This window comes from Asparagus officinalis, chromosome 3, assembly GCF_001876935.1.
Source record: "Asparagus officinalis chromosome 3, Aspof.V1, whole genome shotgun sequence".
Taxonomy (NCBI): domain Eukaryota; kingdom Viridiplantae; phylum Streptophyta; class Magnoliopsida; order Asparagales; family Asparagaceae; genus Asparagus; species Asparagus officinalis.
The window spans coordinates 5,105,949-5,127,606 of record NC_033796.1 but is presented as its reverse complement, the minus strand read 5'-3'; the positions used below and the strand labels follow the sequence as shown (position 1 = coordinate 5,127,606).

The 21,658-nt window shown below is 41.1% G+C and overlaps 2 protein-coding genes across 2 annotated transcripts in view; both read left to right on the top strand.

Annotated features, from left to right (window-relative positions):
* LOC109832740 lies at positions 888 to 10,784 on the top strand. Its single transcript, XM_020400147.1, is given in 6 exon segments — positions 888 to 1,277; positions 1,279 to 1,677; positions 3,016 to 3,157; positions 3,232 to 3,266; positions 3,268 to 5,179; positions 10,080 to 10,784. Coding segments are annotated over 6 exon segments (3,177 nt in total). The 5' UTR covers positions 888 to 960; the 3' UTR covers positions 10,452 to 10,784.
* Positions 20,287 to 21,658, top strand: part of LOC109832738 (5'-adenylylsulfate reductase-like 3) — a 7,086-nt gene continuing 5,714 nt past the window's right edge. Inside the window, exon 1 of the mRNA XM_020400145.1 lies at positions 20,287 to 20,722. Within this exon, the coding sequence (XP_020255734.1) occupies positions 20,534 to 20,722 (189 nt within the window). The 5' untranslated portion in view covers positions 20,287 to 20,533. The remainder of the gene's footprint in view (positions 20,723 to 21,658) is intronic.

Below are 21,658 nucleotides of genomic sequence, written 5' to 3'. Positions count from 1 at the left end.
TTTTTGAATTTTTTTTTAAACTTCACGGGAGTTTAACTCCCGTGAAGTTTAGCAGCTTTACTAAACTTCACGGGAGTTGAACTCCCGTGAAGTTTCGGAAGTTTTTTCACAAAAAACCGACTTGGTTTCAGCGCCAAGGCTAAAACTAGGTTGGTTTTTGCAAATAAGTTCAAAACAAGTCGTTTTTTAGGATTAAATGTTTAAATAGGGTGGTTTTGAAAATTTATCCTTTAAAAAAACAAGCGTCAAACTATAAACTATTATTAACTCTTTCTGAAAACAAAGAAAGAAATTAAACAAAAGAATTTTACGCGCAATCTATAAACGTCAGGGGCTTTTCTGCAATTTACCCAAAAAATGGTTCAACCCAAAATTTCCAAATTCGAGCGCAAAAAAATCCGTCCCTTGTACCCCTTTCTCAAATCAATCCCGAACCCTCGACCGCCATGGCGACGACGGCGATAGCAGATTACAAATTGAACGGATGAGCTGCAGGTCGGTTTTTGAATTTTTTTTTCAAAACTTCACGGGAGTTCAACTCCCGTGAAGTTTACCGGCTTTACTAAACTTCACAGGAGTTCAACTCCCGTGAAGTTTCGGAAGCTTTTTCACAAAAACCGACTTGGTTTCAGCGTCAAGGCTGAAACCAGGTCGGTTTTTACAAATAAGTTCAAAACAAGTCATTTTTTAGGATTAAATATTCAAATAGGGTGGTTTTGAAAATTTGTCCTTTAAAAAAACAAGCGTCAAACTATGAGCTATTATTAACTCTTTCTGAAAACAAAGAAAGAAATGAAACAAAAGGATTTTACGGGCAATCTATAAACGTCAGGGGCTTTTCTGCAATTTATCCCCCCAAAAAAACTGTTCAACCCAAAATTTCCAAATTCGAGCGCAAAAAAAAAAAATCCCTCCCTTGTTGTACCCCTTTCTCAAATCAATCCCGAACCCTCGACCGCCATGGCGACGACGACGACAGCAGACTCAATCCCGGTCATCGACCTCCGCCTCCTCACTCAGTCTGAAATTAACAACCTCGCTCTCTCCTCCACCAACTCCTTCAACCTCGAAACCCTCTCCGACGTCATCCCCAAGATCGACCGCTCCGTCTTCAACGAGTCCGCCGGCAGCCGAAAACAGACCTACTCTCGCCTCCCTCTCTTCCAAAAGCCCCAATCTGAAACCCTAATTTCCCAATCTCAAACCCTAGATCCCCCATCCGATCCCCCAAATCCTCAATCTCAGCCCCTCCCTCGCCGCCGCGGCCGCCCTCGCGTACCTCCAGATCGTCACTTTCCTCAAGAAACTCTTCGAATCTCGCGGAAGTCGCAGCTACGTCAAGAGCAACAATGTCAATGTTGTGAGCTCTGCTTCCGTTCTGGATAGGGATAAGGAGGTGAGGAATGGGAAAGGGGAGACGGTGGACTTGGTGGTTTTGGCGGGAAAGGCGGATCTTTATGGGGAGGAGATCAGGAGACGGACGGATGGGCTGCAGACGGAGGAGCAGTTGCTGGGGTATATGACTGGGCTCGATGGGCAGTGGGGGAGTAGGAGGAAGAAGAGGAAGGTGGTGGATGCGGCGGTTTTTGGGGATGGGTTGCCGAAAGGATGGAAGATTTTGTTGGGTTTGAAGAGGAAGGATGGGATTGTGTACTTGAATTGCCGGAGATATGTTAGGTTGGCTTCTTCAACCCTTTTGTTTTTGAATTGGAATATGCTTCGCTTGTTTCTTAAACATTTGTATTTGATATGGAGCTGACTACAAATAGGTTACGAGAATCCTCTATAGTTCACCTTGTGAATTATGCAACTGCAATTTTGATGTTAGATTGGTAGTTGATCGCGCGTCATGACCCAAGGTTGATGATATGATTGTGTTGCCAGATTTGTGGTCACTATGATTTGACCTCATCGTATTACACATGACGCCTTCCCGGTAGGACTGATGTATGAACTTAGGAGCATGACTTGCTATGAAATGTTGTGTCGTAAATTTTGATTGAATTTCCGAGAAACTTTGTGATTGATCTTGATTCATATTCTGCAAGATGCTTTTTTGTTGACATTGACCCCCTCTATCCTCGCTGTCTTCCTCTTGGAAAGATATGAAATAAATTGCTAGTATTGGTGAAGGATGAAGATAGAAGGTATAACGGGAGCGGATGTTGATCTAATTGGACTGGAGTGTTGGAGGAGGATTCCTTTTGAGGAATGTGTTATATAACGAGGTAAATTAGGACAAACTTAATATCATTTGTTTATCCAGAATTGTAATTATAAGGAATCAGACTTCACATTTTCGGATGTTATTTGGGAAGCATGTGAATGCTTTTCTAAGAGTTAGTTTTTGTTTATCAATGTGTTTTGGTAATCATCCAATATTCCAGCAGTTGATATTTTTTAGCGTTAAATCATATGTATGGTCAGATTTGCCCCTTTTTTTTGCCTCATTCAAAGTCATTAGCTTTTATCCTGAATCAAATTTTGATCATATCGTAAGAACCAATGATGTTTACTGTCAACTGGTTTAATGCAGAACCATGGTTTTCTCTTTTTAGTGGGTTGGCTTACTGCTTTATAATGATAACTATCTATTTTGGTGTTCTCTATTGAGCTCATGCTCACTTGGCTGGTTTTCACGGTATAGCTTTTGAACAATTTATGTTGGGCTACATAGTCTCATTTCATTAGGTCATACAAAAGTTGGTATGTCCTTTCCATTCTAATGCTCTGCATCTTTTTTTGGTTAACGCAGTATTAATTAGATTTCTTCAAACATATAGTTTCACTAACATTCTGTACTTTACATACTTTATATATAGCATCCATACTGATATAAAACTGTTTTTTTAATTAATGTTGGTTATATAGTTACACACTATTTTAGGCAATATTGAAAGTTGGTAGTGTTATACAAGGGGGATTCATGCTTAACCATCGCTGCATTTAACTGCCATGCTTGATAGATCATTTGTACTCATGATTCCCTTCTCTTTGCATATTTAACTGATACAGTCCAAGTGGAAAACAATTTATGTCCTGCAAAGAGGTTTCTTCATACATTCTCTCTCTTGATGGACAGCAAGATGCTGGGCAAACAGTTTCTGGTCAAATTGATGACTGTGCCCCAAGGATGGACAAACCAACTCCTGGAAGTGTAAGACTAACATAATATTACTTTTTCAAAAATCCAATTCAGTGTTTAGTTTTAGCTTAATGGATATGCAACAGGTGTCAGGTCTTATCCATGCAGAGGACAGCACAAACTCCTATTTCCCATGTTTCCGCTGAATGTGAGAAAAAGGAGGGTCGATTATTTGGGGTCAAGAATCAGGCAGTGGCTGAACGTGATAACTCTTTAGAATGTCACAAACGCAATATAACCTTTGGTGATAAGGATGCACATTTGCAACAGTTCTCAACCTTCCATCAGAGAAATGCAAAGAGACGTAAACTTGGACAGTCTCTTACAGATGGTGTGATAGTAAAAGATGGAAAATATGAATGCCAGTTTTGCCACAAAACTTTCATGGAGAGACGTCGCTATTATGGGCATATTGGAGCACATATAAGATATGAAGGTTTAAGTGTTGATGCATCGCCATACGATACGGCCGCAAGGACAAACAATGATTCTTCTTACTTGGCTGTAATACCACTTGCTTCGTCGAAGATGAATATTTTGGCTAATAAACATGAAACTACCAAATCGGTTCACAGTCAAAAACATTTTGGTTCTCCACAATGTATATCTGAAGCGGATACAAATGGAGCTAACCATGATCCGAAATTACCTGAAATTCCTGAAGCTATCTCCAGTGGCTTTAAGGTGGAAATTGAACATAATAACTCAGCAGGTGCATTTGGAATTATTTCGCATGCCTCCAACGAGAATAAAATTGAATGTAGTCCAAAGGAAGATGCATTTGGAATTACTGAGGCTGCCTTCAGTGAGAACAAAATTGAATATGATCCAAAGGAAGGTGGAGCTGAAATTGCTAAAGTTATGTCTAATAGTATATCTGTTGATAGACAGATTGAAGATGATGATATAACTCGTGACCAATGCCAAGGGAGTACTAAGGCTGAAGATTTTAGAAGTGGCCTGAATGATGCGTCTCAGAGTTGCTCACCTGTTATAACTCAAGAACCCTCAAGAATAGAATCTGTTCAGAACCAAATAAATGATTGTGAAATGACTGGTGATACATCTGGAATTATCGAGGATAACAGTGTCCAAGATGGAAAACATAATGTATGTCTGGATGCTAGAAGTCCTACTCTTGTGGAGGATGCTACAACCAGCAAGATCATTGGTAAAGCTGGTTTATCTTCCTCCAAGAGCAAAAATGTCAATGATGACAATAGTGATCACACTATAGGTGCCTATAAATCTGAGAAACTGGCTGATCCTAGGAACTCAACAAGTATTGAAATTGCTGAAGAAATCACCTCAAAGGAAAAAATTGTGCCTGCACAGTTTAATTGTGACATCACAGATTATAAATCTGATGTGATGGAAACTACAGATGCTATGAACATTCAATCTAATACATGCATGGATGCATTGACATTGGCACCCTCACTTATCAATGTTGATAGCACTAGCTACAATACTGTAGATCCTTCTCCTTGCTCTATGGCTTCCATGATTGATGATTGTAATGGGCATCAGAAAGTATGTGAAGGCCATCTTTTTCTTTCTCCATCTGGCAATGGGCCAAGCTATGGTGTAGAAGCCTATTCAACGGATATATTTACATCTAAAGCAGAAGAACAGGTGGGATGGGATACATCTAACGCTGAAAAAGGCAACACTGGAAGTGACCAGACTTTAACCAATAAAGATATTGGTATTGCGAGCACCACAAGTAATGAACTTAGTACCAGTTATATATTTACCAATATTGCCAGTGAACCTACTTCTGGAATTGAGACAAATGCAGAATGTATGTTCTCTGGTGATCTGAACGAATCTTTGCTTGAAGGAATTGATACAGTTGATAATGAGCTGCAAGATTATTTTCGTGACAGCAGTATACGTAATGAGGAAGCTGCAGGTGACATCATGGGCAGTTGCCATGGAAGACAAGCTCTGCAGTTTACTGTGGCTGATCAGGCATCATCATGGGTGCAGTCATCTGATAGCCTTCCTATCCTTGACATGATTCCGGATCAGGTGCGAACTCATGCTTTCTAAGAATACCATATTCTAGTTACATTAGAAAATTAAATAGCATAGTTAAGTGCTGAAAGCCAGCGTCATTAGAGATTATACATTTCAAATATCACCTTCTGATCTCACATTCAAAAGGGTGAAGTATTGCTTGGTTCTAGTTTCTAATTTGGTGTTTCTCCATCGTCCTTTGTTGTCTCCGTTTTTCTTCTTTCTCCTTCCTTTAAGAAAAAAAACTTACACTGATGTTGCTGTTACTGGTGGATTGTTTGTACTGTCATTATTTAATGCTTTACAAAGAAAATTATGTTTTTTCCTTTCCATTTTTTGTGTTTGCAACATATCAGTTTTGCGAGTAACGTGCTAAATAATATTTACTTAAATAATTTTAACAAAGCCTTTCATTTGTAGATTCTGCTCTTCTGCTTCCATGAGCATTATTATGATCTATTCTCCTCTAGATTGACATTTGTAGTAAGACCTAGTGTGTTGAACCAATATCTAATGTTATATGCGAAGTAATTATAATTATTGTGTCATAGGCCAGACATAACAATGCCCATGTTACTCAGTACATGTTCACATACATTTTTCTGAAATTTGTATAAAGATTAAACTAATTTTTTTTATACAATTATCTATTTCAGCATATTGTGATGCATGCATGTGTCAACAATTTATGTAAAGGTTTTCCTCTGGTGGCCACAGTACATGACGACCCTCATATAATAGGTCACCTTCATTGGTAGACATTTGGGTTTTGGTTTTACCTGGGAGATGACAGTTGAACTCCGATGCATTTGCATGAATTTTTAGTGAAAGTGACATTAATCTATTGTATCACAACCTTTGGCAGTTTCTAACATGTAGCCCGATATGTAACAGTTCCATAGTGTTTAGTTCACCCGGATTACTTTCCATCCTGGAAATCTTTAATTAAATGGAATCATTTCTTTGTGTGGTCATATTTTTTTTCACTAAGACAATAGCTTCTAGCTCCAATTCACATTTGATAATCTCTTTGATCTGATTTGATCTTTATGAAGGTTTTGTGGTTGTCCAGAAAAGAAGTGGTTTTATTGTACAACCTACTGAACGTGAGATTATTCAAACTGAGAAACAAGGGCGCCATAACTTGCTAAAAAAGGAGGGGCATGTGATATAGCAATTCCAGACCAAACCAAAGGATACTCGCCTAGGTTGATTCTCAAAAGGCAGCAGACATAATGAGGTAGCGAACATAATGAGGTAGGAAGTGTGGTAGGGGACATGATGTGTCGATAAAGGAAGCAAGGGATATTAATGGGTATTAGATTGGGTTAAAATAGGCATCAGACTTTGTGCCTCAGAAATTATACATCTATATTAAAAAAACTCTCATGATTGGAAAGGAAGAAGAGAGAGGGAGGGAGGGAGGGAGGAGGAGGGGGAAAAGAAAAAAGAGAAGAAATCTATGAAAAGCCCCGTGTTATATAGATATATTTAATATAAACTATCTCTAGACTTTGACATGGCCATCCATCATTCCATTGTGATATAACCTCGTTCTGCTTAGTTATTCTCTGAGCTGCTATCAATGGTTTTCTAATAAATATGCGTGCTTCCATACTCTTAAGGAGAATACACTACATTTGTTGTTATAGGAAGATATTCGACTGAAAGTGAATGATGAACTGGGTGTGGCTGTTTTTTTAGTGATGGAGCTAGGAGGATATAAAACTATTATATTATACATCAATCAATGTGCGAAAAAATATGACATTGTAAGTTTCATATATATAAGTAGGTGAAAAGAGAATCTGGAATAGAAGCTTTACCCAAAATAAATATGATATTGTATAAATTTTTTATTTCAAAGATAATAAAAATAAAGAAAGCAATATGTATGATATTTTTTCGGGAGTAGCAGTTGCAAGATAAAAGACTTAGGGAGCTTAATAGCAATTTTAATGATCTGAGGGATTATTTTCAAAGTATTATAGATATGAGGGACTAATATCGAAGAAAAAAAACCTTAAATTTTTTGTTATGAATCTAACATTCTATTGAGTGCAAGAAATTAAATAGTAGAGAGAGGTTGACAAATGCCAATATGGTGGACAACATGATGATTGATGAGCTTAGGTCTTAGAAATCAGAATTCCTACTAATTACACAACAATTAACAAATGAAGGGCACAATACTTGCATTAATCAACTGTGAATTAAACTGATAAGGGGAAAAGAAAAAGGGTTTCTACTTTCTGACTTACCTCGTTGACGGTTGTGGTAGGAAGATTTGGACTGCTTAGAGTAAGGTTACAGAAAGCGCTATGTGACCCAGGTGTCAAACGACTCAAACCTGGTGCCTAGAGCGTAGGTGCATAGACAGAGTTCAGGTGTTTTCCTCTTTTTTTTTATTTTTTTAAGTTACAATCAATGTCATCGAAAATGTTAGGCACTACTAGGTGTGAACCAGCACCTAGCACCTAGACACTAGACCTAGAAGGATTTCTTTTGTCGTTTAAGCGGTAGCAAAAGACATTTTGCTGAAGGTTAGAGGAGTTGGAGAAAGTTCGTAATCGGTAGAAGATGGCGGAGGAGTTTGGATGAAGTTAGAGGACGTAGATACAGTAGCAGAGAAAATCATGACCAAGCCCTAGCAGTGCAGTCCGTATAAGCGGTCTCCACCCCCATAGGAGCTTTCAAGCCCTAGGCGGATGGAGCCTAGGCGGTGTACCGCCTAGGCTTAGGTGGGAAGGCAGGAGCTATTTAAAACACTGGCTTAGAGAATTAAGAAGATGAGGAGTTGGAAGAGGATGAGGTTATGGGGAGAAGATTAAAGCATATGTGTATTTTGTGAATGGCGGAACAGGAATCTCACGGTCTCATTCATATGTGCGATTTCAATTTTCACTAAATGAGATTTGGGTTGGGTTATTTTCTAGTTTAGATGGAAATCAGGGAACCTATAGACTGTAAACTATAAAGGCATTATATATGTTATGGGCTTGGAGATAAATGGACCTAAATTAACTAGCCTACAACTAAATACATACACTATATTAAAATAAAAATCCGAAAGCCAGGCGGGGCCGTGGTCACCCCCAGCCCGGTTCTGCCATTGCATGGTTTAGTTGAAATATCATAGGTTTATATGCAAGAAAAGGTAGAAGGCGCATGTTTTCTACAAAAAAGATGTATGCATATTTCAATTGATGTAGATAATAAGTTATCTTTTACCTTTAGGAGGTTTTGTCACATGACTTTGATTCTTCTCTTGTGAGAAGACATTTATTGTTAAATTCTGGGAGTGCCACTGTAGTTCTAAGTTAAATTCTCCACTCTGAAAATGCTTAGGTGCTGGATTTTCTCAAACATGTACTTTGGTGACTTGGACCTGACCTGGAAATGTTTAATAATTCAAGTTCCTGAACAATTACATTAATATATATGCCCAATGTTTGTTTAGACATAGTAGAATTGTAGAAGTATATGCCCTTTTTATAATCTTTTTTTATTGCAGAAGGTATTGCGAGCATCTAAAAGTGTATTTTCTGCAGAAAGGGTCCCTGTTTTTTTTTCCTCAAGAACTATTGCCCAAGATTTTAGACACTTCAACTAGAATGTATATTCACGTGACCTCTGTACGTGTCTTTCTCAAATGTCACCATCTCGTTATAAGCTTGCAAAATGAGTTGCAAGTAGGGATGTTAGTGAATGCAATTACTCCAATCCGATTCTGATTCCATATCCATATTCCATATCTGATAATTCTGGGTATCCATATCCACTCCATTTAAAATATGTGTGCTGGCTTTCTAAAATTTCCAATTAAATATCTGATTACATATGTAGACATACAAGACCATGTACAGATGTACTACTTTATACAATGGAAATAGTTGAACTCTGGCAAATAAAACCCTGGAAGCATTTCATATGCAAATATAGCAAATATCAATACATTTTGGACTATATTGCATAAGGCACTACTATTTACACTGTACATCTCTAAAAGCTCGACTTTTTTCAACAGCGAACCCCCTAAAAAAATCGATGCCTTTAGATTATATCTATTTCGTGCTGCGTAATATAACACAAAAAATCTATCCACTGAAACACATTAAATTTGCAGGTTGAACTATTTTTCTTCAAATCTTAAGTAATAATCAATTTTGTCCAGTTAGTATCTGGATCCTAGTTGGAATTTGTTTTTATCAAATTTGGTAAGAAACTTTAATTTTCAGACTGTTAGAATATAAAATTATTAACCTCCACCTTCACCACACTTTTAGAGTTTTGGTGTAGCGACAGGGATTAAAAGATGGTACTAGAACAACCTAGGTTCAAATCCTGCTATTCATGAATTTCTAGAGCGGATTAAAAAAAAATACCGCTCTATGAGTCCAGTTTTCGGCCTATAACAAGGGCTGTCAACCTGTGGGGGCATGTTAGAGTATGAAATTATAACCCTTAATCCTCACAACAACATCAGAGTTTTGGTATAGTGATAACTTAAGACAGACAAAATACCTATCCGTAGCTGTGAAAGAAAAACAAGTACGGATACAATTGACCCTGCACTTGCTTTGCTTACACCCCTAACCAGATCATTATGTAGCAGAAAGGCAATACTTGCAGGGCAAGCAGACTATATTTTGCAGGCAAATGGACGTTCCATATGCAACAATGTAGTTTTATACAGAAAGAAAATGCAGGCAACATCAACCTTTGTGAATATTTACATCTTTTCCATAATTTTATTGTGTAATACTATTATCAAATCTAAATTTATAACAATGATTGTATGCTAGAGAGAGTTGAAAGCAAACATGATTTATTTACATAAGTTATACATTAAGTGAGAGAAATCTGTGCACTCTTTTTATTTTTCAGATAAAATGTGTGCCTTATGTTACAGGGTCAAGATGAGCTTCGTGGTACACTCCCGAGAAACGAGCGAGCAAACATATCGGGTTTTGAGGAACTGAGGCTAGGAAGTATAGAACCTTCAGACTTTGTTATCTTCACCGATCAAGCATCAGAACCCTCAGAAGTAGCAACAAGGTCATCAATGGAATTGTTTCCAGATGACCAGCTAGATTGGGGCATGTCCTTAACGAAGATGGTGAACGCAAGCGTTTCAACTACTGTGTGTGTTTGGTGCAGCAGAGAGTTCAGCCTTGAAGGTATTGAACCTGAACCACAGTCAGAATCTCTGGGTTATATGTGTCCAGATTGCAAGGCTAAGATTTCAGGCCAATTGGGCTTGTTAAACAATGGATTTTCATAGCCAAGAAAATGACATGCTTCTCCCTTCAGGGAAAAATATGCCCTTCACTGAACGTATATTACTCTCTAACTTTATTTTTACTTTAGGTTGATTTTGATGCCTGTGATTGCTGTACTTTCAGGCTCCTTTTTTGTATTTATTAACGCATGCTATGTAGCTGGTAACTCGAAGATGGTATACCCAGTGAGCTTGTTCTCCTGAATTTTGTAACATTGAGGACCCAGCGAGCTTGTTCTCCTGAATTTTGTAACATTGAGGTTTCCTGTACTTGATGGGGTCTCTGAAAAGAAATGGTGCTGATCTTGGAAATTTGGAAGATACAAGTCATTTGTATGGGGAAGCTGTTTGATGTCAATATATTAGGACACGGAAGCACAATCTTTCCCCATCTTTCCTTTTTTATCTTCTTTTTTTTTAATTTAATCTTTTTGGGGTGTATGTCGAAAAAAAATGTGGTAGGCTCACAAGCTTTACTTTGAAACATTCAAACAAGTTATGTCCAAGGACTTAGGAAGTGTCGATAAGGGTCAACAAATTTCAGCTACTCTCTGTTCTTGACAGACGAAATTATTCGTCAAATTTTTTTCGATATATCGATGATTCTTCCTCTATGGCTTCTTGGTGATTTTTTTTTTTTTGTTGATGGGCTCATAGTCAAGTTTGCCGTTCAGATTCTTGCCTAGTTTTACTTTTTTTTTTTTTGGCGTTGGGGGGTGTGTGTGTGTGAGTCCCTTACATCTGAGCTATTTTGATATTAGTCCCTCAAATCTGAGTATTTTGATATTATTCCCTCAAATTGCTTTAAGTTGTTGATTTTAGTCCTTCAAGTTACTGGCTGTTAAATCTATAGGGGAACATTCTGTTATTTATAACTGTTGCATTTATGGGACAATTATGCCCCTCACAAAAGTAAAATTCATCAATGCATAATTAAAATCTAATCAAATTAAAATTCATCATTTCATAATTAAACCCTAATCAGAGTTAAACCCTAACTCATCCCCAAATTTACTACAAATCCAAATCTTTAAACTCTAATCAAAACATGCAATGAGAGAGAGAGAATGTCATTTAGTGAGGGTGAATTACACTGAGGGTATTTTGGTAACTTACCATCTATAGTTAATATTAACCCAACCATGGTTTAAATTTTTTAACATAAAACCTAACAAAGGACTAATATCAAACAACTTAAGATAATTTTAGGGAATAATATCAAAATACTAAGATTTAAGGGGCTAAAATCTAAATCGCTCATATGTAAGGGGCTAATATCTAAAAAACCCTTTTTTGGCTGTTTCTCCTGAATAACAGTAAAATAAGGAGTTATTATATGCTAGGGAGGACCTTGATTCCTCTGAGATTCAAATAATGTACTGTCAAGATCACTACAAGTGATGAAAGTAATGTACCCTTGTAATAGTGATGAATTGTGAAGGTTCAATTAAGAAGTCAAACTACACTAGCTTCTAGGATGGATAAATCTTCAAAACCAACCTTTTAGAACTTTATTTTAAAAAATCGACATATTTATCTTATATTTAGCATTTTCGACCTAGTTTCAGCCAGCTGGTTAAAACTGGGTCAAAATTGCTAAGTAAGTTGCGAAAATTTCATGTGATTTAGAATCCCGTAAAGTTTAATCGTTAATTAATCATCGCTAAATAAAAAGCCTGGTCGTAGTCTACTAAAAAAACTTCACGGGGTTCTGAATCCCGTGAACTTTATAATAAACAAATGACACAAAATAAGCAATGATGTGCAGTGGGTTTAGTGGTTATAGCATTAGCCTATAAAGGCTTGGGTGAGAAGCACATGGTTCCAATCTCAGCCTAGTAGATTTTTTCGGATTTAGAATCCCTTATATAGGATTCTAAATCCCGTGAAGTTTTAGCAAATTATTTCCCATTTTCGACCTAATTTCAGTCAGCAGGCTGAAACTAGGTCGAAAACGTTAAATAAATCTGATACGAGTCGCCGTGCGAGCACTCTTGATCGCGGAATTATCAAGAGTGGGTAGAGAAGAAAACGACAGAAGAACACAAGAGTTATAATTAGGGCGAAGGAAAATACATTTTCTAGATTATGAGAATCAATTGGATTTATAAAATCTCTCTCACACAATCTCTCTAGATCAAAGAACAACCTCCCTGATCTCTTTTCTGATTACAATCTGAGTGCTCCACCCTAGAAAAGTCGTGTTTCTATTTATACTAAACAGAAATCCTAAACGGTGCAGGAAACAGGCCCAGGCCCATAACCGCTACGCGGTCGACCGCAGTGACCAAGTCGGTCGACCGGCCAGAACGTCGATTTCTAGAAAAATCGCTTACAGGGTTTCCGGTCGACCGCAGCGCCTGCAACGGTCGACCGCTCTCAGTCCAGAGACACAGTCTGAGTCTGTGCACTACGTGGTCGACCACAGTGACACATGCAGTCGACCGGACAGAACCCAAGCTGTAATTCCTACAGTTTGACGAATCCTTTGATTTCGCCGCCTCCAATGACCTCGCCCATGACTCCTCTATTCTATTTTCAAAATACCATGAGAATCATCTATCCTCAAGCTCCCATGAGGATCGCTAAGCTCCCGAAGAGAAGATACACCCGTATCATGGCCCCCCTTTAGGAACTTGAAGTCCCATTCAAGTTAGAACTTCAGCTGAGGGAACTCGCGAGCCCCTCCTTCTCTGTTGAACCACTTGGCCTTGCTAGGGACCTGACCTTGACGTCCAATGAGAAACGACTCCTTCGTCCCCCGCCTCGTCGTGGTCGTCTTCCGTTCCAAAATGCAATCTTCTTTCAGTGGCTCCTCTCTATCAAACCACAAGTCTTCAACATGCGGTAAGATCATCTTGTCATCACCTTCATCATCCAATAACGGAGGTTCAAACAACTTTAAGTACTCAGCATTGATCACCGAATACATGCCTAAGTAAGGCGGCAAATCTAATCGAAAAGCGTTGTCGCCAATCTGATTGAGAATCCGAAACGGACCATAACGAATAGGCTTCAACTTCTTCCCTTCTCCTTTTAGCCTCTCCTTACTCAATTTTAGCCATACCATATCGCCTTTACCAAAGTTACAAGGAACCCGATGTTGATCATGCTCCGCCTTGTACTTAGCTTGTGATTTCTTCAATTGAGCTTCAACCGTGGCATGAATATGTGCAATCTTCTCGAGAAATCGCTGAGCACGTTGTCTTTCACTCCCCTCCTTGCCGTCCACTGTGGCTTCACACGAAAACACAAGATCGAACCGGCTCGGCGGTAAAAATCCATACCAAGTCTCAAACGGTGACTTTCCGGAAGATCCATGAATCGCCCGATTAAAAGCAAACTGCAAATATGGTAAACTCTCATCCCAAGTCTTAGGATGCCTGGAATTATACCCCCGCAACATATGCACCATAGTCCGGTTGACTACCTCCGTTTGTCCGTCTGTTTGTGGATGAAAGACCGTGCTCTTCTTCAATTTAGTGTCCATTAAACTCCACAAAGAATCCCAAAAATACCCGAGAAAACGGCTATCCCGATCCGAAATAATCGAACTCAGCAACCCAAAGTGCTTCCACACATGCTCAAAGAACAATTGTGCTGCACCCGCTCCCGTCACGGTCTTCTTACAAGGAATCAATATCACCATCTTGCTGAACCAGTCCACCACAACGTACAAATAGTCATGCCCGCGCTTCGTAGTCGGCAACCCTCCTAGAAAATCCATAGAAATGCTCTCCCACGGCCTAGAAGGAACCGGTAATGGTAGGTACAATCCCCTCTTTCTGTTAGAAGGCTTCGAAATACAGCATAACTTACACCCTCCAACATACTTGGTCACATCATCAAGCATCCGTGGCCAAAACACATGTCGCCGTAGATTGAGAAGCGTTTTCTGAATGCTAAAATGCCCTTGCACACGCGAGGTATGTGCTTCCCGAATCCACTGCAACCTATCACCCTCCTCCGGAATGCATAGTGATGTCCCATGATACAACAAGCCATCTTCCCCAAGTGCATACTCCCCCCTTCGACCAGCCTTCGCCTGCTCAAACATACTACCGAAGTCTCTACTGGATGCGTACAGCTGTACATACTTCAAAGAAACCAAGGGCTGAATACGCGTCGCCACCAATAAAGACCTTATCGGCGGACGAGATAACATATCGGCCAACTTGTTCGTCGCCCCCTTCTTGTACCTAATAATGATATTGAAAGCCATCAAATAAGACATCCACTTCATGTGCCGTGCCTGCTGTAGCTTCGTCTGGGTATGTAAGAACTCCAACGACTTGTGATCCGAATGCACGACCACCTCCTTCCCCAACAAGTACACCCTTCAATGCTTAATTGCTTGATATAGTGCATAGAACTCCTTGTCGTAGGTTGGGTAGTTCGCAACAGCACCCGAAAACTTCTCAGAATGGTATTCCACCGGCTTCCCATCCTGAATCAACACCGCGCCCATCGCATAACTAGACGCGTCGGTCTCCACCTTGAAAGTCCGCTGCAAATTCGGCAACACCAACACCGGTACCTCCGAGATCTTCCTTTTTAGCAACTGAAAAGCCTCCTCATGCGTCCTCCCCCACTCAAACTGAACTTTAGCCTTTGTGAAGACATGTAACGGTGCCGCATAAATCGAAAAATATCGAATGAACTTACGCAAATACTGGCAAGCCCCCATGAAGCTCCTCACCTCAGTCACTGTTTTCGACGTCGGCCACTTCGTGATCACCTCCACCTTGCTTGGATCTATCCTCCGCTGGCCCTTCCCTACGATGAAGCCGAGATACACAAACTCGTCCTTCCCGAACTCACACTTCTTCCCATTGAGCTTCAGCTGTCCGTCCTGCAACACTTCAAATACCCTCTCAACATGAACGAGATGCTCCTCCCAAATCCTGCTGTACACCAAAATATCATCAATGTAAACTATCACAAAATCCTCTATAAAAGATCGCAACAAATCATTCATAAGCCTCATAAAGGTAGCCAGAGCGTTGCACAATCCAAACGGCATCACCAACCACTCGAATAGGCATTGCTTGGTCTTGAACGCAGTCTTCCAAGTGTCTTCCTCCCGAATCCTCACCTGATGGTAACCAGACTTCAAATCCAGCTTCGTGAAAAACCTCGCTCCCTCTAACTGGTCCATAAGATCATCGATCCGTGGTAATGGGTAGCGATTCTTGATGGTTATCTTGTTGAGCGCCCGGTAATCTACGCACATGCGCCAGCCTCCATCCTTTTTGGGCACCAACAACACTGGTGACCCGTAAGGCGAACAACTCGGCATAATCACTCCCGTCTCCAAGAGCTCCTGAACCTGCTTCTTGATCTCCTCAGACTCCTGTACTGATGTGTGGTATAGGCCTATGTTAGGTAAGGAACTCTCCCCGGTCAACATAATCTCATGCTTTACACCTCGACGTGGTGGTAGTCCCGTGATCTCCGAAAACAAGTCCGCATACTTGGCCTTTAACCTGTCAAGATCTCCCTCCTGAAGCTTGCTCAAGGTGGACAAGTACATCCTACTCAGCTGCTCTTCATACGGCCGAATGAACAATAAAATGAACTTCCTGCCCGCATTCACCAACCTCTTAGCCTGAGTCACCGTCACCAAGCTCGTCTCCTGTGGAAGAGATGCCGAACGAAAAATGAATTGCTCGCCATCCTTGGTGAACGTATACTTTTGGGCTCGCTGATCATATACTGCGTATCTATCCCACAAATAAGGATTGTCCAAAATAACTTGGCAAACATCCAACGGAATCACGTCGCATGTGACCTCGTCAATATACGACTCATGGAGTGCAAATCTGAATGAACACTGGTTCACTACACTCAATCCTGCCTCCTTCTGAATCCACCCTAATGGATAGGGCTTCGGATGCTTCACCGTCTTCAATCCTAGCTTCTGTACTAATGCCTCATATATCAGATTTTTTTGGCTTCCTGTATCTACAATAGCGTCCACTAAACTGGTCTTGACCTGCAACTTCAGAACAAAGAGCTGCTCCCTCGGGTCGTCATCTTTTTTAGTGGCCTACTTCCCCATCATAAGGTTGAGACTGCTATTGGGTTTAGTCATCCCGGGAACCTCCTTCGGACCATGTGCTATCACGTATGCCTTCTTCTCCTCCTTCTTCTTCAACCCTTTTGGCTTCATATGATGATACTTATCCCAGCAACGATCAGCCACGTGCCCTGTTTGTTTGCAGTGATTGCATGTCAATCCTGCTTTCCCCGAGTCACCCTTCTTCTTCTCATCCTTAGACTGAGAGTCACCCGTCTTGCTCCCCGATGGTTTGGAATCCCCCTTTATCTCGTTGCCCTTCTTCTGCCTGCCCTCAATGACTATGACCTTCACGCTCGCCTTTGCGATTGTCTCAACCAAAAACAGCTTCATCTCCTTCCGGATGTAATCATTCAGATCCGCCATGTACTTCATGAAGATGGAGTACTCGTCCGTTGCGATGTTTAGAACCATCGCCTGCTGCTGGAACTCCGTCGTGTACTCTTGAATGGTCTGATTAAACTTTTGGCGCAAGCCATACCACTTGTACCAACGCTCCTCAAGGAACTCCACTGGATAGAACTGTTTTCGAAGTAGCTCCTTGAACTTGTTCCACGATGCCGCTTTCTTCTCCTGTTTGCAATAGGATTTCCACCACGTCAACGCGTGTCCTGAAAGCTTCAATGTCGCGAACACTATCTTCTCCTTGGACGAATATCCGTAAAGAGTGAAGTACATCTCCATACGTTTGATCCAATCATCAAGCTTCTCCACATTGATACTCCCATCATAAACATGAATCTTAACCTTGAAGTCAATCTTCAGATTCTGGTAATTATTCTTACCCCTTGATGTCCAACAGTCTTGACAATCTTAGTCTTCCCCTCGGAATCAGATTCCTCGCTCTCTTCGTCGGATTCGACGAGTTTCTTCTTACCCTTCGAAGAAGATTCCTCCTTTTTGTCTCCTCCGTTGATGAAACCCACGAGTTGAGTAAGAGTCGTCCTGATCGTCTCAATCTGTTTCTCCATGGCATCAAGTCTTGCTGAATTATCTGCTTCAGTCATCTTCTCCTTCCTTAATTTCTGGACTCCCTCCAAGGAAATAAGGATCTCGCCAAGCTTCTTGTACTGTGAGCGAGTAAGGACCATACACAGGTTCCCCCTTCACAGGATCTAGGTGCTCTGATACCAACTTGATACGAGTCGCCGTGCAAGCACTCTTGATCGCGGAATTATCAAGAGTGGGTAGAGAAGAAAACGACAGAAGAACACAAGAGTTATAATTAGGGCGAAGGAAAATACATTCTCTAGATTATGAGAATCAATTAGATTTACAAAATCTCTCTCTCACAATCTCTCTAGATCAAAGAACAACCTCCCTGATCTCTTTTCTGATTACAATCTGAGTGCTCCACCCTAGAAAAGTCGTGTTTCTATTTATACTAAACATAAATCCTAAACGGTGTAGGAAACAGGCCCAGGCCCATAACCGCTACGTGGTCGACCGCAGTGACCAAGTCGGTCGACCGGTCAGAACGTCGATTTTTAGAAAAATCGCTTACAGGGTTTCCGGTCGACCGCAGCGCCTACAACGGTCGACCGCTCTCAGTCCAGAGACATAGTCTGGGTCTGTGCACTACGCGGTCGACCGCAGTGACACATGCGGTCGACCGGACAGAACTCAAGCTGTAATTCCTGCAGTTTGACGAATCCTTCGACTTCGCCGCCTCCAATGACCTCGTCCACGACTCCTCTACTCTATTCTCAAGATACCATGAGAATCATCTATCCTCAAGCTCCTATGAGGATCTCTAAGCTCCCGAAAAGAAGATACACCCGTATCAAAATCTCAAATAGGTCGATTTTTAAAAATAAATCTCAAAATGGCTGGTTTTGAAAATTTGTCCCTTCTAGGATAGAATTTCATAGTGACTCGTGAGCACTTCACTCTGCTAGTGTCTTTCTCTGCTCAAACGAGAAGAGAGAAAAAAAGAGAGAAGGGAGGAGGGAAAAACTTGTCAACGAGAGAACACAATGGACACACGGCGGAAAATTAAACCAAAATGGTTTCTTTTGTGTGAGCTTCTGAAATACAGTGTTCTTATCGATTTTCTAGAGGGACCCTCTTCTTAGTAGCCTGCCCCCTTTCAGGCATCTGTTAACAACTCATAATTACCTTCTTACATGCGAATCTATTCATAAAGAAAAATGCTAAAAGGACCCAAAAAAATGGGACAAGTAGTGAGACAGGTGAAGACATGTGAAGTGTCAACCTTGTAGGCGTTGAAAATTGCCTATAGGTCTCCACGAGCAGCTCAAAACTAAGAGAAGACGATGAACGTCACTATCCAAGTTACAGAAGCTTGATTGACGCCGGCGAACGCTTAAAGTGAATCGACGAACTACGTGAAGCAACGGAATTTCAGAATAACGAGGATACGAACTGATCGGGAGCCCCGCGTTACTTACAAAAGGGGAAACGCCTCTCGTATCCCAGTTTATTCCACAATGACCCAATCATCGGAGCTTATAGATCTCCTCGTCGGCTTTCCAACGTACTTTGAATCACTCAAATTCGAGTTCGGATGAAGAAGTTACGGAGGAAATGGATAAGCGCGCAAAACGGACTGTCTCAGCCTAAGCTAAGACACCCCGAAGTGTCTCGGCCAAACCGAAACACCCCAAGGTGTCTCGGCACAGTGGGACACACCCTAAGGTGTCTCGGCCAAGGGTGTCTCCATTTAGGCAGAGACACCCAAGGGTGTCTCGGCCCGGGCAGAGACACCCAAGGGTGTCTCCATTCTCGTTGAGACACCCAAGGGTGTCCACAACCCTAAAAAGTTATTTTTTCCGCTGTTATGCAGTTTTAACCGTCTGGATTCTCTGGAGCCTATAAATACAGCCCCAGGGCCCTTATTTTTTCAGATATGGAATTTTAGAGAATTGACGAAGCCCTGCCGGATTGAGAAGATTGATCGAGTTCTTCAACACAGGAGAGAAAGGTTCTTCAGATCTACATCACCCGTGTCCGTTCCTTAGAATTATCCCGTTGTGGTAATCTTAAGAAGAGCAATTATCTCGCTGTTGTCGAGATAAGCGCTTCTGCTTCTAGATTCCTTCGCGAATCGACGGAGTATTGGATCTGATCTGATTGTCAGGTAGTCCACGGATATCGATATCCCCGTCACCGGTCAAAAACCCACGCAAGCAAGAGACGACGAACGGATCTTGCGTTATTTTCGAGAGAGTTGTAACCCTTTATTTCTTTCTTTTGTTGAGCATTTGAATTCTTTGTAAACAATTAAAATTATAATGAATTCAACAATGAAGACAACTTTCAGCGAAAACAAACCTCACATTGCATAATGAGCTGGTCATGACAAGCTCATTATGCAAGGTGAGATTGACACCTTATCTGTCCCACTGCCTGTCCTATTTTTTGGATCCCCGTAACTCGATAAACAAATTCCCTGCCTTCAAATCTCACCGAATGCGCGTCGACGCATAGATACCCGCATAATGCAGTGTTTCCACATCTCCGTATAGAAATTTCTATGCGTTAACGTCCCGACTGCAATAATTGTTTGGTTCGGTCGTCGCATCAGAACGGTACCCACTTTAAAACCCAACGACGTGGGCCCCCCCATTTCTTATGTTGCGAACCAGAATAAGAAAAGTGGGCCGTCCAGTGATCCCGTCCTAAAACAAACGGCCCAGATTTCCTCTCGCCTGATCAGCACGTGACTATTCATCCTGTCCATCCATCGTTTATCATCTCCTCCCCCCCCCTCTCTCGCCCCCCCCTCTCTCCTCTCCTCTCTGTCGCCGCCTTGAAATCAGAGGAGAGAGAAAGAAAGGGAGAATTTCAATTTCAAAATAATAAAGAAGGGGAAAAAAAGGGGGGAGAAAAAGGCGCTAAAAGAGATTCTCTCCCTCCTTTCTCTCTCATCGTCCGCCATGAATGGCGACGGGCTCTAGGATGCGCCGGGACCGTCCTCCCTCTATCGTGCGCCTAGGGTTAGGGTTTCTCTTCCGCTTTGTATAGAAATACCTTGTGCTCGGCTATGGAGGCGAGGTTCTTGAGAGGTTTCGCCCTGTTGGTATTCTTCGGTCGGTTGGCTCTAGCCGTTGGAGTCTCCGCCGATACGGCTAGGGTTTCGGCCGTCGACTCCATCCTGCCACCGCCGCCTCGAGATTCGTGCTCGGCGACGGAATCGGGGTCCGGTGGTTTTGAACCGGTTGGTGTGGTTGAGGTGCGCTAATCTGATCTTAGGGTTTGGTATTTTTGTTCAATTCATCGGAAAAAAGATTTAACTTTTTGATGAAAGGATAAAATGATTAAATGTCTTATGAAATTTGTGCTTACGCGAATAATTTATTTATTTAGTTTGGTATGCAAATCTCGTTACCAGTTCATTAGGAAAGGCGAAAACTTCACCGTGACAGCGACAAAATTACGTCATAAAGGATGATATTAGGCTACTACGTTGTTGGAAATAATTCATGTAGGGATGCTTTCTGGGTTTCACCGTTTAGTTCTTTATCAGATAGGTTTTTTGTTCCATCAAGTTGTCAATATTCTGTAGGTTGTTGACTTTTGAGAGCTGATTGAGTTGGAGTCTAGTCAGGATAGAGCACTTGTCTTATTCATTGCATCTGTTTCTAGATTGGAGAAGGCAATAGCTGCAAGCCTGCAAATGGTTCCATGAACCTTTGTGATTATTCGTCCTTAGAATATGCAGACATAATCTGTTTAAATAAAGAAGTAATCTGTTTAAATATTGTTAATCCTTATGGCGTTGTCTATTTTTACTTCAAAATAAAATAGTGATTGACAAATTACATTAGAATGTTTCCATGACAGATTATGAAATGGTATGGGTATCAGGTGTCAATTTCGTGGTCCTCTCCTTAGGGAGTCAATTTAGGATCTATAAGTTAACTGAAATTTTATTCTTTACACTCTAGTTCTCCAGCGTGAATTTTCAATGTTAAGGAACTTGGAGATTTTGCATAAAAAAAAAGATGGAATTCACTCTCGGGTATTTGCTTTTGGAAACTCTTTTCTGTCTTCTCCTTAGTCCGTAATTTTTTGCATCTCCAGGCCCCAGAAAACTGAAGCATGAGTCCTTGCACCTAACAGTGAAGGTCGTTGCTACGCTGGGGTGGAGCCAAGTGAGGGGTTGCCC